At 38.0% G+C, this 24,703-nt stretch overlaps 1 protein-coding gene across 1 annotated transcript in view; it reads left to right on the forward strand.

Annotated features, from left to right (window-relative positions):
* Window positions 1-1,593: 1,593 nt before the first annotated feature.
* Window positions 1,594-24,703, forward strand: part of LOC139133154 (short transient receptor potential channel 4-like) — a 51,493-nt gene continuing 28,383 nt past the window's right edge. The window contains exons 1-4 of the mRNA XM_070699581.1: window positions 1,594-2,284; window positions 17,147-17,271; window positions 20,345-20,842; window positions 22,987-23,371. Of these exons, the coding sequence (XP_070555682.1) occupies window positions 2,041-2,284; window positions 17,147-17,271; window positions 20,345-20,842; window positions 22,987-23,371 (1,252 nt within the window). The 5' untranslated portion in view covers window positions 1,594-2,040. The remainder of the gene's footprint in view (window positions 2,285-17,146; window positions 17,272-20,344; window positions 20,843-22,986; window positions 23,372-24,703) is intronic.

A 24,703-nucleotide genomic window follows, 5' to 3' on the forward strand; every position in this document is an offset into this window, starting at 1 on the left:
TCTGTAATGTATTCATTTTTGACTGTTGGTCCAGGATAAGATACGTCAGACAGGTCATATGCGACAGGCACACGATGAACACCTTTTCATTGACAATTCATGACAATAAATTACTCCCTAGCTAATTTTGTCCACGAGAATATCTTTCAGCGTTGTTTTCATTAGAATTCTATATGGCACAAAAACTAAGCTAACACAACTTTCAATTGAAATAGTCGTTTTCTTTCGGGTGAATGAATGGTAAGAACTTTATATTGAGTATCAAGCGGTATCCTATAACTATCATAGCTTGATTCGGTCAATTAAACATAAAGTTAGGGCTATGATACCTTTGAATTATTCAAAGAAACCTTTTTTACTGATTACTTTCTGTCCTAAAGCTTACTTCTCTTAGACAGCTGTAAATCTACTTCCTCGGAATAACATTACATGTACTCCTACTAAGACCCGTTATCTGCCTTATTTTCCGTGGGCGCGCACATCTGTGCATTTTCCATCACATTGTGTCAAAACGAGGTGTAGGCCTACAGTTGGGTCAAGCATCGTTCAAATATACCGTTTGGGAAAAACACCGAATGTGGCGTAATTGATTATGAAGGTAATTTTCTGTATTAACTGATCGAGAGCAATCTCCATCGTTAATCTGATTAACCCTTTGCACCCTGACCCCCTGGTACTCTATGACGTCATTGGACATTTATGTCCGAGCCAGGTTCAAAGGGTTAACGTCACACTCGACGAATAATGTCGTTTTACCGACAAAGGAACATGCATGATAACACATATTGTCAAAAAATCCATTGCTTACGGTGGAATGCGCCTCGAGGACAGATATTCGGACTCTGATGATTTTCGCAATTCCTTTCTGATCTACCACTTGTGGGGACTCGTTTTAAAGCTCTGGATGTAAGACAAATTTTCACCATCTTAGCTTTTCGAAAATCGAAAATTTCATTTTTCTCCATAGAGTTCACCAAGAATGGCCGCCATTTTGAATTTCAAATATCGGTAAATCTTTGATAATTTGTTTCTTTTGTTCCAAAATTTGCACGGTGACCCCCGATTTTTATTCTTGATTTTGAAAGAGAAAAATTCCTAGAGGAAAGTTTGAGCAAAAGTTGAAGTATTTCACTTTCGAAGCATACTACCTTAAGGTATATAGAATGCGCATCGGGCACAGATATTCGGACTCTCAAATTTTACGATGCAAATTCTGATCTACCACTTGTGTAGGCTAATTTTAAACCTCTTTTCATCATCGTGACGAAAATTGAAAGTGTATTTTTTCCCATAAAGATAGCACAAAATGACAGCCATTTTGAATTTCAAATATCGGTAAATTTTAGATTATTTGTTCCTCTGGTAAAACAATTTGCACCGTGACCCAACATCTTTATTCTTGATTTGGAAAGGGGTGGTTTTAAAGTTTCCTTATGGAAAGCTTGAGCAAAATTTAAGGCTTTCAACTTCGAGGCAAGAACTTTCTCTCTCATCTGTGCAGCGCATGCGTGATGATTTCCTCGCCTTGCTTATAGTTCTGACTGCGTGAAGGGTTGGACACTTCCACTTAGTAAGTACGCGCCATTTCTTGACTTGTAACATTCCGCGTACAGGTCTTGTAAGGCAGTAGACCCGTACATATGGCAAATTTCAGATGGTGTCTCGTCCGTCATCGATTTCCCACGAGCTGATAAATGTCGGCGGTAACTGCGTTGAACCAGCGGACCAGGTCATTTGCATAGTCCATTAATAAGGATAAGAAAGTAATAACAACGAATTAGTGCACTATCGTCAAATGGGAATATTGGGTTTTGATGAGTAATGAATTCATTTTCATTCGACGCGGAAAAGCAGCCCCGGGAGGAACAAGACCGGTCTCTGCCGCTGGCTAATAGTTTTGCTGCCTACATGTTGTGTGTGTCTAGCGAGCCCTCGGTCTGGTAAACCCTACACTTTCGTCTTTGACGGTGTGACTGCCCTCTCGTCTTCTTGGTGGCAGAGTAGCGGAAGAGGGATATTCCTGCGCGGTAGACGTGCCAAATGAGCCGTGCGTCTCTCAACCCCTTCGTGTCAGTTTGCAAGCTTAAAGCGGCAGTCCGCAGCTTAAATATGTACTCAAAGTCAAAGCACGCCAAGGTGGAAAAGTTGTTTCTCTCGGCCGCCGAGAGGGGAGACAAAAAGGCCATTCAGTTTGCTCTTGAAAATGGACGAGGATTCGACGTCAACTGCAAGAATGTCGAAGGTTTCACTGCGTTAGTGTTAGCAATACGGAATGGACACATAGGTAAGTTCTGTTGTTTGTACAACTTGTTGTAGTGCACTCTATTCGTAGGCTTATTGATCAAATCACACATGAGACATTTTCGGAGGGTTCTCAGTGAAGTGTCTACGCAAACAATGAACAAAAATTTACAACGACGAGAAAACTGGACGAAGGGATTGGTATATGTATTTGTATAAACTATTGTTTCAAATTTTCTGTGACATTTGTTTAAATCGTTGAATAATAGATTATATTTATTCACTCTGCTTTCAAAAAGGGTATATTTTTTCTTCGCACTTTCATGAAATCTTGGCACCAATGACATTTCCCGGAAGCTTAGCATAACAACACCCTTTATAACGACGGCTTTAACGATGTCTAGACTAGACCACGACAAAATGAAATTGCTTCACACATCAAGAACTCTTACATCATCTAGTAGTCGCCCACTGCAAATTTGTTCCGCTACATTCTAATGAGGAACCGCGTGAAATTCATCATTTCTGCGGCAATTAGCATGAACGGATGATCGCGTCTGGTAATACCGGTCCTTGAAATAATGTCTTGCGTGCCAACGATTGTCACCAGCAGACAGTTTCAATCATTCGGGCCCGGCCCAAATAATTTCGCGTGTTTTTTTTATAAAGTTTTAAATGGCACGAACAAGAATAGTCCAGACCAGAGTTTGAAAACTTGTCGCGTGAAACAGAAGAAAAGATGGCGTGATAATGGTAGCAAAACATAACACGTCATTATTTATTTTGGTGATCATTATTATACTAATCTTTCATTTTCATGTATATTAAGTATACGTTATTAAGGTTTCCGAGCGACAAATTTCCCAAAGGTAAAAATTTTATCAACCATAATATAAAACATAGATAAAAAAACATAAGCGTCGTGGTGGACTTTCGTATTTTCACTTTGAAGCAAAATAAGTAATAATTGCAAGATATCTTTGCAGGATAATTGTATCCTCGTTCCGAGACTAATGATAACAATAATTGCATGAAAGAATTCAAAGAGCATTTAGATAAAATAATTATGAATTTATTGCTATGATAGAGCAAACGAGAAAAATGTAACTCTAATTTCCTAGTTATTCTGTCAGTATGATGGCATTGATCACGTATTCGGAGCTCGATGCTAAAGTATGCAGTTTATTGCACATGCGCAATTAGGTGGAGTTTCACGGAGCGGGAACTTATTACCAAATGCAATACTATGACGTCAAAACCAGAGTTCACAGGCTGCCAGTGCATAAATTGATTAATTTTGGATATAGCTGTCCCTAGAATCTGCAAACCTCTAACTTGCATGAGACGCTACTTAAATTCAGTCACGTAAGAAACCCTGCATGGTATACGACGCTGTCTGGTCTATGCTTGAGGTAAAAGAAAAATAATCACTTTGCCAGCTATTTGTTGTGTCGGGATTTTTCTCAGGAGGAGAGATAGCAGGTTGGAGAAGACCATGATTAAGTTTGTCATAGGTCTGAAATATTTGCACAATAGCATGCTTATGTTCCTTTCACGACAAAAGAGTTTTTTGTGTCGTGTGTCAGTGCGGACAAAATCTACCGACCATGCTTGGCATGAACGATGCTTTATGAATTGGGATGATTAAGTTGAACATGTTACCGACACAGAGATACCGTGTGATGGAAGTGAGTAATTTCGATACCTTGATTAATCCATTAATTTTAGATCAATGACTGACAGCCACGGCTCTGTTGGAATACTGAGTCGGGACTACTCATTCCTGGCATGTCCGTGTCTTTTGTTGGCGTGAGTATGGCTCGACGTTCATGGCGTTCCATCATAGACCCAGGGGTTTATGGTTCCATCAAGACAACCCTATTAGACAGTTTCAATGTGTTGTCCCTCCGTGCACTAGTCAACGTATTATATGAAGGATATTGTTGGGGGTACAGACCGAGTTTCAAATTACTGACTAAGAAAACCATTCGAATTTCAATACATTAGCAGGGCAGTTGCAGTAACTTCCCACATTTTTGTTTTGCTGTGTTCCATTCACTGTGTGTGCAAAATCAAATGGCGTCATCTTGAGCTTCTTAACCATACAATGTAATTCCAAACTTCCAGTTTACTAACACGGCTTGTGAGTATGTATTTTAATGCCTGATCCTATGACTTTGAAGGACATGTTTACTGCCTAATTACTGATGTTACTTTAGCCCTCGCGGAAATAAGTACCCTACGCCCTCAACAGTGCGAAGGACAACAGGTCCATCTTTCCAACATATTGTTTACAAAATGGCGTCGACGCTAAAACCTGCTCTTCACAAAACAGTGGCCATAAACGTGCTCGTATGTAACAAGCCATCCATTTCTGTTTGTTTACTTCATTACTCAGAGTTTAAAAATTACACTTTCTCTTAAAATCGACGTGTTGGTAGAATTATTTTCGTCTGTTTCGTCTGTCCCTTTGGGACTGTTATTCAGACTCTCTAACGTTTAACCCTTTCACCCCCAGTTCCCTGTATACAGGTCCAACTTTACCATAGAAAACAATGGATTTGGGACAAACCATGGTGGTGAAAGGGTTAAAATACTGTGGCCTGCCTGGACCACTTGTTGGGGCTCATTTTGACGCTCATTGAGTAACTAAAGGTTCACTGGCTTATTTACATGAAAGTGAAGAATTAAATTCTTCAGAAGTAAACACAGGGTTAGCGGTCATTATGAATTTCAAGTGTTCTTATCCATCGGGTAATTTGTTTCTGTAGTACTACATAACTGCTCGGCGACCCCTGTTGCTTATTCCTGATTGCGAAAGGGAATGGTTTAAAATTTCCTTACTGCAAATTTGCGCAAAAGTCGTCGTCTTTTACATTTCGAAGCGCGTACTTCTTTAATCGTTTTTCTTCCGCCGGCCAAAAAATTACCGCTTGTCCTTGGCTTTGTGAATGAACATCCTACATCGCCTATATACCCGGCCAAGTTAAGCATAGCAAGTCATTCCGAACATAAACATAACACAAGGTCATCGTGATGTCAAGTTCGTTCCTTGGAAATGATGAAATATTAATGTTTGTTAAAGATGTTAGCAAATTCGATTCTCTTTATGCCGTCAATGTAGCAGAATCTACAGATATTAATACATTCTTAGTCCAATGAAAAGCAGGCAAGAGTATAATCAATCTAGCCGTACAAGCCAAGACAGTAATCAATATTTAAATAAGTTTTACTGTAAAAAGTTCTCTCTTGTGGGCAACTGTAATGCCAGACTTCATTTTATGCTGAAAACAAACGCCATGGTTGAGTTGTAAAAAGGGAAACACAAAACTGCGAAATTATACAGTTTCTCTTCCGTGGCGGCTAGGTGATTCGCATGGCAAACGTCATGTCAGTAAATCCAGTCGTCTTTCTTTGCCAAAAGCTCACTATTGTTTTAGACATTCGGTAAAGTCGACTCGGTTTGCTACGTTAGCGATCAATTCAGATGATGTTCTGTACATGTCCTTATAGAATGCCTCACTGTAACGGTTACAATCGATTTCAAAGATCTGCAGAAGCAGATAGACCTCATAATTGCGATGTTCCAGGCTATTACTATTGACATACCTATATAAAGATACATAGATACATAGACTCATACATACATACGTACGTACAGACATAGATAGATACATAGATAGATACATAGATACATAGATACATAGGCACATAGATAGATAGATAGATAGATAGATAGATAGATAGATAGATAGATAGATACTAGATAGATAGATAGATAGATAGATAGATACATAGATAGATACATAGATACATAGATACATAGATACATACATACTACTCAAATTAACATATTAGCATTTCAATTTATGTTATATAATGTTTTTGTACAGTTGGTATGTAGGTACATGTATATACATATGATCATCTCATGCAATCATGTTTTGTCAACTTTGTATAAAAGGCGCCGGCTGTTTCAGTTTAATAGTGATAAAGCATTCAAGTGCCGCAAACATGACGTGATCACATCACTTGTAATCTTGTTTCTTGATATTTTTACACGAACAAGTAATGAATGAGCCCACGAAGGGCGTGAAATTCCATCACCTCCGAGTAGATAATGGGGCGATATCGTGTTACTTCATTGGGCGTCAAATGACATAAACGCAACAGTGCAACTTGTTTCAGGTAGTTTATTCTGAGCACTGGCACGCCGGTGAAATCAATCACATGGCAAGCAGTTTCGTAGGTCAATATGTCAGTGTCATTTGTACCAATCTAACAGCTGAAGGCTGATTGTATCACTTAGCTCCCATAGTCGTAAATATTTCTGTTGGTTTTTGCACTAATGTGGCATCGGGGCATTTCCGAGCACCCATAAGGGACTTTGCTAGCTACAGGTTACAACTTCCATCTGTACTTTTACAATATACGATTAGCTCAAGGGGGTGGGGGATCGGGGGTGGGAGTCGGTTTCTGATGTTATTATTGATATTGCTATTGGCCTGAAAAGTCTTAAGTTACCCGAGTCATTTTATTTACTAAATGAGGATCAGTTAAATATTCGACATGCTTATCAATATTGAAACTGAAAATTTGCTTAACGATGTGTTTACTGCATTACGGCGATAGATCAGTCATACGATGTCAACTTCATCACTCCTTTTTGCTCATTGCGCAATGAATAGCATTATAGCTTTTTCCATATTTGCACAAAATGGCGTAGACGATTTGCTCAAGTGTATGGGAGAAAATTGTGAATCAGTGACGTAACGTTCTGTGGGATCGGAACTCGCAACCTTCGGTACCCACTCACGGGAAAAATGTCGGCTAAGCCTTTCAAACCCGATAAAAGCACACAGCTTACGACCGGAGGTTCTACGAGGTGAAAACGTTATCCTGCAAATCTCACTAGAATAAAAATCATGAATACAACTAAGTCACAATTAATCTACAACAAATACTACGTCATTCGATTTAAGGGCTAGTTTTTGCCACACTAGAATTTCGTTTACCCCTATCCAGTCCCATAAAATAAAATAAAATAAAATAATATTTATATCTATACCTTCCCGATAAATAAAATATGTTTAATTTGATGGAGAAATCGCATTTAAGATCAAAAGAGGTTATCAGCTTGTTGTCCATAGTCAGAGTTTGTGATCAAATTACTGGAGCTATAATATGTACTATTTAGGACTACGTTTCAAACAAAATTGTTTTTCCATTGCCCTAAATAAGTCACAATTAATCTACAATAAAGGATAATTATTTAAATTAGTAGTTTCTGAAAAACCAATGTGCAATAAACGTGCAGATGTTTAGAGAAAATATTTTATCGTCAGCACATTCAAGGTAAACGAGATAATTGTCTGCGTGAAATTATGATTTTATAAAAAGAGGGGTGGAATGAAGTCTCAGTCCATGGCGAAAACACTGCAAAGCATTTTCGACGGTGATATAAAGTCTGTATAGTGGACAACAACTAGCCCAACGCAGCGAGATTTAACAAACGGTTGTGTACAGACGTGTAGATATTTCCTTAACACAAAGAGTGTCTGTCTGATATAACGAACCACCCAGATCCACCTTTAACTCCGATACTACAAATCACGTGACAACTAACAAACGATCCATACATCACAGTTAAGAGTGAAGGTCCATGCCCTACAGTACTTTTACGGGGGAATCTCCTGCCTTGATATTTGCCTCCAGCGAGCGGTGATATTGAAAAATGATTGCTCACCAGACTTCTGGCATGCCCTCGGCGCTAAACAGTCACGCATAACGAGAGGGCCGATGATGCCATTAAGTGACTGCCTTCATGATTCTTGTATGGATCCCGTCCCTCCCCTCTCAATGGAACAGCTTCTTTCAAAATTTGATTTCATGACGCATTGTACTGTTCTTGTTCTTGTGATTTTGACAGACGGAAACGAATCGCGATATAAAGCATCCCATCGCAGACACGCTACAGAGGAATTGAGTTTTGCATGCGTCACAGTTTCAATAATGGCCAGCCCGTTTAATTTCCAGAACCCGTAAAGTTCCCTATATCATAGTTTAGGGTATGGTACTGTATGATGAGTTAGTATAGCCTGAATACAACTGCTTTGGCAACGATCTCAATTACTCGCTAGCCTCGGGAGCTAATACCCTTGTATTGATGGTAGCCTCGTCGATGACAATATATCTATCACCATTGCATCCCCTGGGTTGGCCAAATATATTGATATTAACTCCCTGTCGTCTATTGATAATAAAAAATAGCCGTGCCATTTATCAAGGTACACAGCCTTCATAGTCAAATGTATGCCACTGTCTGTTTTATTACGTGGAGGAGAAAGTGTTGTGTGGTCGCGAAAAAAGCCTTGTATTGTACGGAATGCACGTTATGACTTGTTGCTAGTATCTGCGTTGGTGTTAATTTTTATGTCCGCTCATCGCGTAATATGTAGTCGATATCATGGGTTTGTTGAGGGTAAAATTCTGGCGCGAATAATAGAAAAGAGAGTCCGACAAAATATATCGCTGGTAGATAAGCACCGAAGTTTTAGTAGCAATATTGCATTGACTATGTCATTGCTTTTGTTGGAACGTTTATGCCACCAGCAGCTGAACGTAGAATCCAATGCATCTTGCTGTAAATCTGATGAAGAGAGCGCTCCAAACATTAACATCCGCTGGTTCTTTCCAGTTTCAACGTTTTACAAAGGAGAAGCGAACAGTGAAGACTTGGTTGGTGATTTTGGCGGCCGGGATTCGATTCGAAAGCTTAGGTTCATCACGTGACAGCTAACTTCCTTCAAATCGTTCCCTAAAATATCGCTCGCCGTTTATAAAAACCCAAATTCGTGAGTCGAATTAAAAGATTGTAATAATTAATTTGTCACATGTAAAACACGTTTATGAACTTAGTAATTCTTGAAACTGATGTTCGCTTAAATAGACAGACAGATAGATAGATAGATAGATAGATAGATAGATAGATAGATAGATAGATAGATAGATAGATAGATAGATAGATAGATAGATAGATAGATAGATTGATTGATTGATTGATAGATAGATAGACGGGCAGGCAGACAGGCAGACGGACAGAGAGATAGATAGATAGATAGATAGATAGATAGATAGATAGATAGATAGATAGATAGATAGATAGATTGATACATACATACATACATACATACATACATACATACATACATACATACATACATACATACATACATACATACATACATACATACATACAACATACATACATACATACATACATACATACATACATACATACATACATACATACATACATACATACATACATACATACATACATACATACATACATACATACATACATACAACTGTACAGGTGTATTCAAATTTTATTGGCTTGCAAGGTGTCGAAAATGAACGGTTTTTATGTTTATAACGGACGCTTTCCCTATATTGTAATCTAATTCGGCAAAAATCGTCACTGAATTGAATTGGCATTAACAAGGCTATTGTCAACGGATTTGATTTGATTAAAGAAATGGTTGACAGTAATGAAGTCTATATCCCTTGAATAAACCGCGGAAGTCAAACACTTGGGACTCGTCACTGTCGATTAGGGCTGGAAATGCATATGGAGCTGGCCACACAGAAAGACAAATTCGTCTACCTTTCGTGGCATTTGAACACAACCCTGCTTTACCTCAAATATGGGTGCTTGCATACAAACGTGCACGTGCTATTAATGTTTCCGCGGCTGACTAAAATGAACTGAGATAGCGTACTTTCAAAGATGTACGGGAAAATAAGCTAATTTTCATAGTCGAATAAAAGTCGAATAACGATAATCATAAAATACTCGGCTCATCGAAGCAAAATGTCGTCAACTTTAAATTTGCTCAAACTTTCCTGACGATAAATGGTAAACAATGCTCTCCCGTTCGCTATTAAGTCTATAAATCAAGGCCAGCGAGATAATTTTCTTGAGAAAAAAAAATTACGCAAAATCTACTGACTCTTAAAATTAAAACTGCCCGCTTCACCCAATGTTAACTCGGACGAAAAAGCTGGAATTCCGATTTTTATGGAAACATGTGAAAAGAACATTCACTCCATTGGCTTTAAAGTGAGTCCAGAGAAAGAGCAGACGAGGAAAACACTGGTTGAGTCAAATATCTATATGCAGGGCTCATTCTACGGCAAGTTAAAACATTACGAACGTCTTGAGAAGCTTGGAATTAATACTGGCGGTTGACCGCAGCTCTCTCACAGGGCTGCCTCTAATTGATCAATTGCAACATCTTTTTGTGTTTCAGTTTTCGACCACTCTGTCACGTCTGAGTTTGAATTAGCACCGTAAACATCAACCTGTTTGATATTCTCCTTCAATGAATGTGAATGGTTACAAATAGCCAATAAATTTTCTCAGAACGTGAAATATTTATCTATTGGACTAAGTCGTCGATAAAATGTAAATGGTTTTATTGCTCTGTAGAATGAAGTCTAGTATCATTCCCGTACACTCGGTTAAGAATGACCTTCTCTCTAGTACACGAAGTTCTGGTTCCATTTAGATGTTGGATACGGTTACGTCTAATAAGCAAACTGTTTCATTAACATTCTCCAAGATTTTATGAACATTTCTTTGCAAAGCTGATACACGATGAAGGAGTTGAGTATGAAAATGCTGTAACTGAGAGTACATCGTTGGTATTCTGTTCGCAGTTTTGCCTCTTAGCATTGTTATCTTGGGTCCTAAAGAATAACATGTTTGCTAATAACCTTTTGCACGGTGTGATTTGATTGACTGATCGATTGGTTCCATCGATAAGTTGTTTGAACGCAGCTTTGTATTATATTCAGGAAACATTTTACAATTCCAAACGGCATAATGTCTGTATGTTTAGTCCTCATATTGTCCAAGTAGCAGCAGAAAACAACGTAAGCGTCGCTTATGTATCGTTGTAAACATCTTTTTAAAAAGGTAAAGAGCGTGACTTCCCCTCTGAGAAGATTACCTGCTGTATTTTTTTTTACAATTGTGCTGTTTGAAATATAAGAACCTTCCCTTATTCTTACTTGCTATGAGTAAAATCATTATGCCATTAACTTCCTATGAATCATGGGATATGGACCCATCCTATTTTGTTTGTGATTGACTGTACTATATGAATACTTAACTTTGTGAAAATGGCGCGATTTGGGGGTGATATATTACCTGAAGAATGTCCCGTACAAAGTGTCCTTGATTTGCATGCATAGAATTGTGAATTCTGAAAACGTCTTCTGCTTTACATTTATTGTAGCCTTGAAGTTATTATCAGATACAGCTGAAGTTGTAATTTATTTCAACATAATACTAATGTAGAATTATTGCATCAAGTTCATTGCACTCAGGGTCAGTGTAATATGGTATGAAAATTAATGAAGCCCCCACGTGAACATTTATGTTTGCCTGACTTCGCATTGCACCATCTGCCAGCATGTAAAATATTGATGCCTAGTTAAACTCAAGTACCATGCAATGCCCACAATAGTACTTATACATGTATTCTATCTATCTATCTATCTATCTATCTATCTATCTATCTATCTATCTATCTATCTATCTATCTATCTATCTATCTATCTATCTATCTATCACTATTTTCTCTCTCATACACATATTATATACACACACACACACACACACACACACACACACACACACACACACACACACACAACACACACACACACATATATATATATATATATATATATATATATATATATATATATATATATACACACACATATATATATATATATATGCATACAGGGATACATACTTATTGCACATAGAAGATTATTATTCAACTGTTTGAACGTACGGGATCTTCAAGCAAAGCTAGCAAACCGTAAATAGGTTTTACGATCCCTTAAAATTAAATTATCTTTCCTTCCCTCAATTCGCCTCGCTTTGACAGAGATAACGATGTGTCAACCTTTGTATATTGACTTTATTGGATTCATACAAGTAAAATATGAGATCGTGACTTGTCTTCGATTGAACATTGCCTCTCCTCCGTGGGTCAAGTCAATGAGTGACATCCGTGGTGTTTGGTTTTTGCAGACGACGTTTTTGTGATAACATTCATGATAATCTATGAGCTGATGATCAATATCTATTTTATGGCCAACGTTCATCTGGAAGTTCATTAGTTTTGAAAGCTCCGTGTCAGGCTAATTTATGTCAGTGGGGATTTTTCTAGGTTTAATTTAATGTGGTTTATTACTCTTGCAAACTAAGGTAACAGCATACGATTGTACATATATTAGTTTCTTTCATCTTCAGCGTAGCTTCTCCTAGATAATTTTGTGTGTATTTTAACCCCTGGCAGCCATGTTTCAAATTAGTGTCGCACAGTCCGCTTGACAATTGGCAAAATATCGACTTAACAACTTACGAAAAAATTATATGAATGCAGTCGTAAAAGTGCTTTGTAATTGTGCCAGTTTGATCACAATCAATTCAAGCATGTCTGGAATGTGATTGCTACAGACATTAAAAAAACAGCAACGAATTGCGGCTGGGAGGCCACATCAAAAGGAACCGCAAGACAAATGGACGTGTAGTTATACCCATATGGCACGGTTCAGAGTTGGTATGTACTAGGAACGACTCTGGGCACTGGCACTGTCGGATGCGAACAAGTCTAGGCCGTACAACGTCAGCCGAAGATCAATTGAAAAGAGCTAAATAATCAAAAAAATCAAGCGTTAGATCTAAACGGCTTAGAAACAACACTTGAAGCAGCGTTTGACGCCATCTCAACGTTCTCTTACGTCACTGGTTGTTGCTTATCTTGTCATACTTGCTTACATACAATACAGTTGCTTATGAATATTTCGTACTAAATGATGTCATCTTAATTGATATTTTGATCCTTTTAGGATGATTTTGGAACAAATTGCAAAATGGCTTAAAATTGTAACAATCAATGATGTCTCATGCATTCAGAACGCGGTGTGTAAGAAGCTACTTTTCACATCTTTTCAGTTAAATAAGATAAGAAAGAGTGAGGCAGCTTCAACGTTTACTCCGAGGCACCACCCCATTGATTATTCGTCTTACTTGCGAGCGTACAGTTCTCTCGATCCTATGATGATATATTCTTGAAAGTTAAATACAATGCTTACACGCCAATGCATATTTATCAGTTCAAAGTCATACACAGTATCGTTATTTGATATTGAGAAAAGCACAGCCATAAAGAACATACTTTCCAGCAGCAAGCATTTTACAAGCCCTGTCCAAGAATTGTGTTAAAATGTTTACGCTGTTTTAAAGTCCCCTCCCTTATCAATCAAATGCTTTTAGTGACATCGCCAAGGTCAATACAATCGATGACTTCATCCACATGTGTACTCAGTCTTTAAGTGCATTGCCCATGGCCTTCGCCTTTTATCTCTCCATGGAACAGAGCGATGCTGTACCCTGCAGTACCTGTGACGGTAGATGACGTTTAGTTTTATTGATTTCGCAATTACAGTCAAGCAAAATGTTGACGTATACGTGATAGTCGAGACTGAGCGAACGCTTTTTTGATAACATCACCCGAACGATAATGCGAATGTAACTTTGTCAATTATCAATCGTGTTTCAATCTAAAGCATATTGACTATTGCCTTTTTTATTCAATTTTGTCATTTTGTATAAAATTGACCTGAAACATGGAACACACTGCTACACTGCTTAAATGTCAGCCTTGTTGGGACCAATACTGTGCATGCGCACAATGAGTCTTTCTATGGCTGAACTGAATACAGTGTCACGTTACTCCTCTTTCGTTTGTTGTCGTATGTTTTCTAGGCAGGGCCATTATGACTTCTAACTACTTTCTGCTGGTATGCTACTTTCCATTTAAATATAGCTATAGGTATAAATTGCCCGTATGTGATACTTATGCCAAAATCTATATTTGGAAATTTGTTTGAAAACAAATAAAATGCTAATCAGCAAACAAAAACAACGAACGACTGCAAAAGTCACGAAACTCAAAATATAGCTCTTCATAATTGAACATTGCTCTCGCCTTTCTGCCCAATCTAACATTTTATGACACTCATATGATGAGAATCATTGTCTTGAAATGCAACATTGTTGAAACCATGATATAACCTTACACTTTAAATATATATGTAACATCTTATATCTGGTGTTGTTTTGCTAAGAATCTGAGAGCACGCTGACGACGTACAAGAGGAATATAAGGACCTATTCTTAAGATTCGCTGTGATGCTTTTTCTATTATAATATTTTTCTCTGCAAAATACTTATGGATAGTTTGACTTGTCGTGTTGTTCTTTTTAAAATATTAATCAAATCGCCTAGGTCGCCTCTTCAGCTCACCTGCCATCCGTATATCACAGGATATATATATCCCTTGAGTGTTTTCCAATATTATATCAATAAATTTTCATCTCAGGCGACTTTTTAGAAGACACTGGCGAAATACAGTAAATTATTCCGATGACAAAGCCTCATCCCAGAGCGATAACTTCATAATAAACCTTCGGAAATAGTCAATTTGATGGATAAGCCTGCTAATTTCGCAAAATTAAGGAATTTTCTCAGGCATGCCGAACGTGGAACATTACTACGATCACGGGTGCGTTTTCCGGGAACAGCTGTGAGGGAAATAAACAAACGTTAATAGGAAGCGAAAGGGAATCGTGCTTGGGTCTCTTCGACTTTTGTAATTTGTACACGTCTGAACTCAAATAGCGGCTTCTTTATAAATAATTATGTTCACTTCACAGATATGCTAATAAAATTTGTGTTTCTGTGTTGATGAAAGATTATAGAAATTTTGAACATTTAATGATATAAGTCTTCCGTCTCTGCCCTCCGTCGCAACCTCCATTTGCAGTTCTCATTCTATCCCCTTCGGTCAATGTATAATAACTGTTTTTTTCTTGCCATATTTAAGATATTTTAGACTGCTCTCATTCAGTAATATTCATTGGTGCTCTTGCTGTTGGCGCTTAAGTCATAAAGGTATTGTGAAACGTGTAGTGCATTTGTTAACATTTACGAGCAATATTTCATGCATCAATTCTCAACAATGTCAGTTCATGGCTGCCTTGTAACTTTATGTAATCTATGCCTTTCTTCTTGACTTCAACATTTTCTGCATCACTCGCTTACAAGATTTTAATCACATGGATGCGTTGATCATACCGTTTTTGACACATCGGCATTTGATACACGAGTGAACGTCTTGTGGGCCTGTTAAGGTATTTCTTCCATGCTGTAATTATTGTAAGCCAGAAAACAAATCTTTCATCGTTAGAAAAATAAATATATATCATAAGTATGCCCTTTATCACCTCGATGTGCTTGTGATCTTTTTTATATACAGCCGACAGTGAAATATATGTAATACTTTTGAATGTCGCAATTCGCTCCTGACTCCGGAGTGCCTCGTAAATAACGCGAAACACAATAAAAAACTGCTCTTTGGTCGATGGATATGAAAAAGGTATAGTTACTTCTGTGTTAAGTAATGTCTAAGTACGATATTCCTTCAGGAAAATTTGGTTACGACAGTAACATTTATTTCCACTATGCTCATAAAACTGAAATACTTTTAACTTTGTCGTTATTTTTGCATCCCTTAAAAAGCAATTATACAGATATGAACTGCAGTCGTTAAACTTTCGCAAAAAGTGCTAATCATTAAAAGCATGGTGAGGCTACGGCCTACAGTGTTCATTTTTCCAATCCGTAAAATTCTTAGTGTAAAGAAACCATCACGAGATCTATTAATGTCATAATTCTGTGGACTTATATATGCAGATATACCGTTCTTGGTTTCTTTGTTCGAGGAGGTGATATTATCCTATTATCATATAGCTATGGGCTCGCACAGCTAGTGACTTAACAACATCGTCATTAGATTTAAAATATCCCAAATCATATAATCTACAATTCAGAATCCGGAGAATATAGCTTTGCTCGGGCAAGCCATACGTCAAAAACGAATGTTTCTTCAGCTGGGAGCTCGGGCGTGTTCCGAATGTACTATATAGCGAATGTAACACGGTTGTTTTCACGTCTCGACCAATCAGATCTTAGTATTGGTATTTAATTTGCGCCATCAATATACTGATATGATATAAAGCGCATGTAAGTGCATATTGTTGACACAGTTTCAACAATGTCCAACTTAATCATATTCTAACAATTGAATCGAGTTGTTTCTTGAGTTGTTTTGTTCCTGAAACTGATAGCCCTATTAGCAGCAACTTTTGATGTCTTTACTTCAAATAATATTCTTCTTTTCGTAAATAACGAATTGCTTAGTATGTTCAATATATCTTCGCTATACAACATATTTGTAAGGTAAAATATTACTGATATTGAACGAATTCTAATCCAGATTTGAAATTTCCTTTTTTCAACAACAACAACATCATCATCAACAACAACAGCGACGACAATGACAACAAAATCAACGACGGGCGACGACGACGACGACAACAACAACAACAACAACAACAACAACAACAACAACAACAACAACACAGCATATTGTACACAAGCAATTGTGTTTAAAGGTTATCAGTATTAATTTCACTGAAACATACTTGAGGGCGAAGAAGAAAAAATATGTGAATATTTTCTAGGACAAAAACCGAGAGAATTAAATGTTCCTGCTATTGCTGGCTGTAGGTCCTATTAGACTTGCTGCAAGATACTGATATTAGTTGTACTCGATACCTGACCACAACTTATATCTGTTGCAGTTTCCTGAGTTGTAAATCACTGAATGTCAAGTCGATCTCAAGATTCACTATCTCTTAAAACTTTCAATTCATGTCTTGTAAAGGTTATAATGCATTTTGTCACTTTTCTCAGACATCATTCGACTGCTGGTGGACTATGGCGTGGAGCTGGAAGACTCTTTACTCTACGCGGTGGACAGTCAATTCACAGCCGGTGTACAACTCCTCTGCGATCACATAAGGAAGTACAATTTGACTGTAAGTATACATCCATAAGGTCGGCTTATGACGCATGACTGAAAGGCACCTGCTGACCACTTCGGCTTAGATTTTGTACATATTTATCTCAAATCTCCCAAGCAGGATGGACAACTTCCTCGATGACCCATCCAATAACAAAGTTTTGTCTGGGTTTTTCCAACTGGCGCAACAATGAAATCGGTCAGGTCTTGAGGACCATGCAAAACGTAAAAATATTACCACATTCCTTACAATTATAAATATAAACTGAAGATAGACAAGAACAGTAGAAAGAAAATGTTAAGAATGAATGTTTTTCCAAACTTATGTTTTACGGTAGTATGCACCTCGAAAGTTAAAGACATTACACTTTTGCTCAAACTTTCCCGAATGAAACTTTCAACAATTCTCTTACAGAAATCAATAATAAAATTCAGGGGTCACCTTGCAAAGTTTGGAACTAGAGAAATAGATTACCTGAAATTTATAGCGGCATAATTTTAACATGGTTACTCTAAATGAGTCCTTTGTTAGAGGTACTATGTCGAATCCTGCGTTTTCCTGCATATTCCTGGATTAAACTGACCCTGCACGATCCTATGGGCAGTCTACTCCCTATGAAGTATTCCTTTTCGAAAAAAAGAAATTACAAACCATATAATGGTATCAAATAATTTCAAAATCAAATCTCCAATAAGGAACATTAATAGACCAGCAGCTTTGAAAGGATGTTGTCTACGTGATTTACCTGGTAATATCGATTGATTTTAAGTGCATGAGGTGCTGCAGTGCATACGACCTTCGTCAAGGTGAAAAAAAAATCCTGTACACAAGACTGACAACCGCCTACTTTCTCTTGATTCAATTTGTCACGTGGTGTTTGCCAGAAGACTGATACAAAGTTATATAACATCATAGGGCATTTCCCTACATTTGTAACGCAGAACAAACCTAATACTACACTTTCCTGCGCACATAAATAAGTACCATTCCCTTCACAGTCGGGCCTAGTGATTGATGGTTTTATGAGAATCGAGATATCACACATCCATGATTTAATTTTGATGCCAGTAATGAGATTTGCGACCCCCTTTGGCACATGATAATTAACATTTTGCGCCCTTGGATACAAAACATTTGATTACTAGTTCATCATTAATTTCCGTCAATTAACTTTGTATTAGAGAGTGTTTTATTAGAGACATACTTTATGGCATTTGGAAGTTTCACTTTTTTGACGTATTTTGTGACTCCTGTGAATAATGCATGTTGGGTACATTAATGCGGACACTTAAACGTTTACAAAACTTTTTTGATATGCTGCTTTTGGAGACAGCGAGTGTTCGAGGTTACGGACGTTCTAACTTCCATCGTCTGTTTTTTGTTGAAGTAGAAAATTTTGTCATCACCAAGTATTGCGTTAAAACGGCGGACAGCGACCATCTTAAAATTAAAACAAATATCGGTAAATCTCAGGTAATTTTATTTCTCCAGTCCAACAAACGCTTAAAAGGTGACCCAGGATTTGTATTCTTGATTTTGAAAGGAAACAGTTTAAAGATTCTTCGAAGAAAGTTAAGCAAAGCTTTAAGAATATATTTCGAGACGAGGGTCACCTTGGACATGACGATGGCATATAATTGTGAAAATTTGGTCAGTGTTTTATACGGTCTAGAAGTGTGATATTTATATTTAGCCAGTTCGACACATCTTCAAGTCAGACGCCGCCGATTACTGATTGTCCTTACTGGGCCCCCAAACAGCGTTCTGTTAATTGGCAATATCTTTATCTTATAATGAATTGCCGTTCCGTTTATTACCTTGTTACACAATTGCAGCACAAATAATGGTTGAATCGTAGCTATAATTAGTCTTTGTGGCGTTAGCTAATGCGCTGCAAGACTATTAGAAAAACTATGCTTTCCGTCACGGTTGCCGCAAGGATTTTTTTTACTTGTGAAACTATTGAGTTTTCAGCGCTACGCAAGTTTACGCCGACCCCATTTGCATAGTAGCAGAGAAAGACTTGATATTTTGTGACGTAGCACCATTTTCAAATATATATCAGCCACTTGCATTGTTAGACGACTGTTGAAATTTCAAATTTTTCCAATATGTTTTTGATCTAACACTTGTAGTATAGGGCTCATTTAGAGTTTTTGGAGTAAGAACAATTGTTATCCTTTTGGGTTTTCGAAAATCAAAAATTTTAGTTTTTCCCTTCGAGTCCGCACGGAGATGGCGGCCATTTTGAATTGCAAAAGAATCGGCAAAAGTCAGGTAGTTTGTTTCTCTTGTACCAAACTTTGCACGGTGACTTCAATTTTTCATTCTTTATTTTGCAAGAGTATGGCTGAAAGTTTCATCGAGGAAAAAAGCAAAGTTTAAATCTTCACTTTCAAGGCGAATACTATACCTTTAAGGAACAATGCTGGTTTTTAACCCATGCGTGTAAGTCATAATCTAGCCCCTGCCCTCAGAGGCGTACTTTTTGTCACTATGTGGTTTTCATATTTAATAGGCGTAGTAGTTGTTCAGTGTCAGTAAAAGTGAAATACCATAGTTGTATGCCAGCATGACACAGTTGACTATCATTTTCACTATTCCGTGGGCATCTGCTAATTGACTAATCTGTTGACATCATCAGCGGATTAAAAATATTAAGTCAATACCTGGGAAACCAGTGACTCGCGTCTGACTCACTTCGAGTGAGTGATGTTACTAATCCATTGATGGTGACTATGATGTCAGATTAGGTCAATTCGCCACTGCTTATGAGCGAGAGTGCATACCATGAATTAGAAACTAGACACTGACAAGAGATGAGCGTAACACACATAACTTAAAGTATACACAATGCAGAAATAGTTTCGTGGATAAAACCGTGAAAAACCGCAAAAATGACCTTTATTGTTAATCAATTTAATCACAGATGAATAAGTAAGTAAGTAAGTAAGTAAGTAAGTAAGTAAGTAAGTAAGTAAGTAAGTAAGTAAGTAAGTAAGTAAGTAAGTAAGTAAATAAATAAATAACAATATTTCATAGCGAGAAACTTTAATGGATTCAAATTAATGGTATTTTTCCTTTGTAGGAACATTTGTATTGTCGATCACTCAATGGCGATCTCCACCCTGACATTACACCGGTTATCCTAGCGGCGCATCACAATAACTATGACATCATCAAAATTCTTCTTGATCAAGGCGTTACTATCGAGGACCCCGACTATTACTGTTTCCACACGGAGGATTTCACCCTGCAGAAATCGATCGGGATGATCAACGTCTACCGGGCCCTGGCCAGCCAGGCGTTCATCTCGCTGACCAGCGAGGACCCCATCAACACCGCCTTCGAGCTGAGCTTCCGCCTGCAACAGCTGAGCAAGAGCGACTACGAGTTCCGCTACACGTACGAGGAGCTGGCCAATCAGTGCGAGCAGTTCGCCGCCGACCTACTCGGCCACATCCGGGACTCCATGGAGCAGGAAGTCGTGCTCAATCACGATCCCGAGGAGTGGGCGATGCTCGGTGACAAGTACGTCGGACAGCCTAGCAAAGTCAAAAAGGCAATCAATTGCAAACAGGAAAAGGTAATTTCATAAAATTAATCATTGACTAATTTTCAAGAATATCATATTTACACAATACATTGATAGTGGATGGCAAAATCATAAAAAAGAGAAAATCATCGCCCAGAGAAAATTAAATGTCATTTGAATAAATCCAACTTTGACCAGTGATAACACCAGATCCAACAGATTGCAACGAATGTGTCTAATTCAGATAAAGCCATAACATTACGTGAAAGTCAGCGACGTCGTGTTAAAAATTGGCCAGTTAAACAAGCGTTTTTTCTTATACAAGACGCTTTGCCTGCCCTAAATGCCGTTTCATAACAGGACACGTCGAAACCCCTAGTAGGTATACTGTATTTCCTGAAAGAGAAAGTACAGTGAAAACACAACTTATTTCTGTGTAGTGTTTTCACTCGACCAAAATACTGTGACGTGCTTGGTAAGGCACCGTACTGCGCGTGTCTCCTGACGATATCGGCTGACATATCACGCCATCAGCGTTCCACGCAATAAATGGATAAGCTCTAACCTAATTGAGATCCAGTTTGTCTATCTTATCAATTTTTTTCACATCAGCCTTGGCGATAAATCATTTATTGTCTGAACTTGTTTTCACCCTGCTCTGAGATACGACTTTGTCATCTTATGTAGGTCAAGCCACAATCCAACACTGCCTTCCTTCGGGCCTTATTTCCTCAGTTAGCAATTATTATATATTGCAAACCTCCGACTGAAATATCGAGAGACAAGTCAGAAGTTCCAAAGCTGTATGTCACTGACGCTGATACCCTTTCAGATGCAGGTGCCCCCTCCCCTTAACAGCATTTTCACATAATTCATAATTTTCCTACGGTATTAGCTGTTTTAAGTGTGGGATCATTATTCATCGCTGAGTTGACAAAATGATTGAAGACTGCCGTCCGCCCAATCAGAATAACTTTCTCACACCTTAACATCTATGCCCAAGAAACTGAAAACGGAAATATTTTTCTTTTAATTCAACATAGCTTTAGCCTTTAGCATGACTTTCAGATATTTACGTACTGTATTAGGAATAAATAAATAAATAAATAAATAAATAAATAAATAAATAAATAAATAAATAAATAAATAAATATTGGCTTGCCTAATGTTAATAAGAAAAGATCCGGAAGGAATCTATGAACCATCGACCGATGTCATCGGCTTTCAAAGTGGGATTATGACAGATAGGTCATTTGATCTGAGCACTGTTATGCGATATATCGTCAAAGTGTTTTTTTTCGGGTATTTTGCTCCTCGAAAGTTAAATACTTTACCCTTTGCTCAAACTTTCCTGAAGCAAACACTAAAAAAAATCCCTTTTGAATTAACAATAAAAATCGAGGAGGTCACTGCGCAAATGTTGATACAAGAGAAACAAAATGGCCGCCATCTCTGTGGTATCTCTATGGAGGAAAATGAAATTCAAGATTTTTACAAAAGTACTCCATAAGCTTCAAAATGAGCCCCCACAAGTGATGGGCTAAAGCCGAAAGAATGTTGTAAAACTTTTGGAGTCCGAGTATCTGTCCCTGAGGCGCATTCTAACTTAACAGTTGTAGTCGTTTCCTTGCAATGGGAGATTGCACCGTAGGTTTACGTCTCTTGATCCAATTGCAAATTCTTGGCTGCGTAGCGACAGCTAACTAAGCCGTTCATCGAAATCTGGTGCAAGCAAAATTCTAACCTTCTTTTTTGCATTCAAAGCTATATTCTTTAGTTGTTTACTTCATCAGAGATTTTCTCCTCATTATTCCGAATGAGACCCCCGTTACACCACAAATGTATAAATTATTTTTCGCATGCATCTGGTTTTTCAGGATCGATGCCATCCGTACATTATAAAGTGAGGAGTAGTATCAATAAGTAACTGAAAAGAATAGCTTCTCTTGATAATTTTTACAAACAAAAATAGCAGTCATTATCAACAAAATAAAAAAGTAGGGCAGCATACACAGGAAACACGCAACTTGCAACGAAAGTGCAAAATTACACATAGGTAATCTGCAGAAACGAGTAATGTGGTGCAGAGTCTTGTGAAGGGATTGAGCACATCCGACTGTACGAATGACATCCACCATAGGTCAGTCTTAACCACCTGTCCGAGCAACTCAACAGAATAATTTATTTTCTTACAGTTTGTCGCTCATCCGCATTGCCAGCAGCACTTGATTGAACGGTGGTATCAGGGACTTCCTGGCTGGCGTAAGGAGAGCAGCTGGAAGCGCTCCATCCTGACCATAGTGATGGGTATCTGCTTCCCGCTCCTTAACTTCTTCTACATCGTGTCCCCTCACTCTAGGATATCCAAACTCCTGACGATCCCCTACGTCAAGTTCGTCTGCTACACCGCGTCGAACCTGGCCTTCCTTGTGTTCCTGGTGCTTCAGGCCATGGAGTTCGGCCGGGCTGATGATCATAATGAGGTGATGGCCGACTCGACCAAGTCGTGTCGCTCTGGCGACCCGAACTCAATTCTTAACGTGTCGTTCTCGGAATGGTTTGTCGTAATCTGGATTTTCGGTAAGATATAACTGCGTTGAAAAACCAATCAGGGTACTTTCTCCCCCCCCCCCCCATCTTGATGAACTTGTCCCCACTATTTTTTTGTCTTTCCACTTATCAGTTTTGAACTTTTAACACATTAAGCTTGTCATGATCATTTGACATCTAACTTTTCTGGCAAAGATTTAAGAAATGTGCTTAAATGTCGTTTTCAAATCAATGGCGGATCGCCATCGAAATCATACAAATTCCTATTGAGTTCATATTCTGTTTGCAATACCGTCATACAATACTATGTCGCAGCTCCAACATACAAATTTGAATACAAGAATTCCTACAATTACCTCGAGTGAATAAATACGTTACTGTGTGACATTGATTTTTACATTTACAAGATTATTCCGCAATGTTCTACTTCAACCCTCCTTTTTATCAAACCCGCTTTGTAAATGACTTAACGTTTAGGCTCTTCCCATCATCTATTCACGAGGGCAATTTCTCTCGCAATTTATCTACTTTCAAAGTAAATGTTAACACCATTCACATTTACCTTAATTGACTGACTTATTACTTTTATTGAGTACTATTCAATAGACGAAAATTTTCCATTAGTCTCACGATTTAGAAGTAAATTCCTCGGAAATGTGTCGTCGTCTGCGTTTTTCTCAAGGGACATTTTGGCGCGACAGTGCTTATAAAGCAGAAGACAAGAAGTGGTACAGGCTTAAAAGACTATCCATACATGTAGATATCATAAACAGGCCAGCTGAATTACATACATACATACATACATACATACATACATACATACATACATACATACATACATACATACATACATACATACATACATACATACATACATACATACATACATACATACATACATACATACATACATACATACATACATGCATACATACATACATACATACATACATACATACATACATACATACATACATACATACATACATAAATGCACAAATGCATAAATGCATAAATGCATTCAGACAGGTAGACAGACAGACAGACAGACAGACAGACAGACAGACAGACAGACAGACAGACAGACTGACTGACAGACAGACTGACTGACTGACTGACTGACCGACCGATTGAATAGCAGTAAGGCTGGCTTACTGACTGACTGGATGGCGGACTATCAGACTTCAGACTAACTGACGAATGACAGAATAGCTCTCCCATAAAAAAGATAACCAATTGTGATTTTTTGCAGCAGTCGTTGACCTCGTCAAGTAACACTGATAACGAGACTTTAGTTTGATGACAAAACGGACGTGAATGTCAACGTCCCTTCACAAAGTACTTACCAGTTCTGTCAATACT

Source organism: Ptychodera flava, chromosome 5 (assembly GCF_041260155.1).
Source record: "Ptychodera flava strain L36383 chromosome 5, AS_Pfla_20210202, whole genome shotgun sequence".
Classification (NCBI taxonomy): domain Eukaryota; kingdom Metazoa; phylum Hemichordata; class Enteropneusta; family Ptychoderidae; genus Ptychodera; species Ptychodera flava.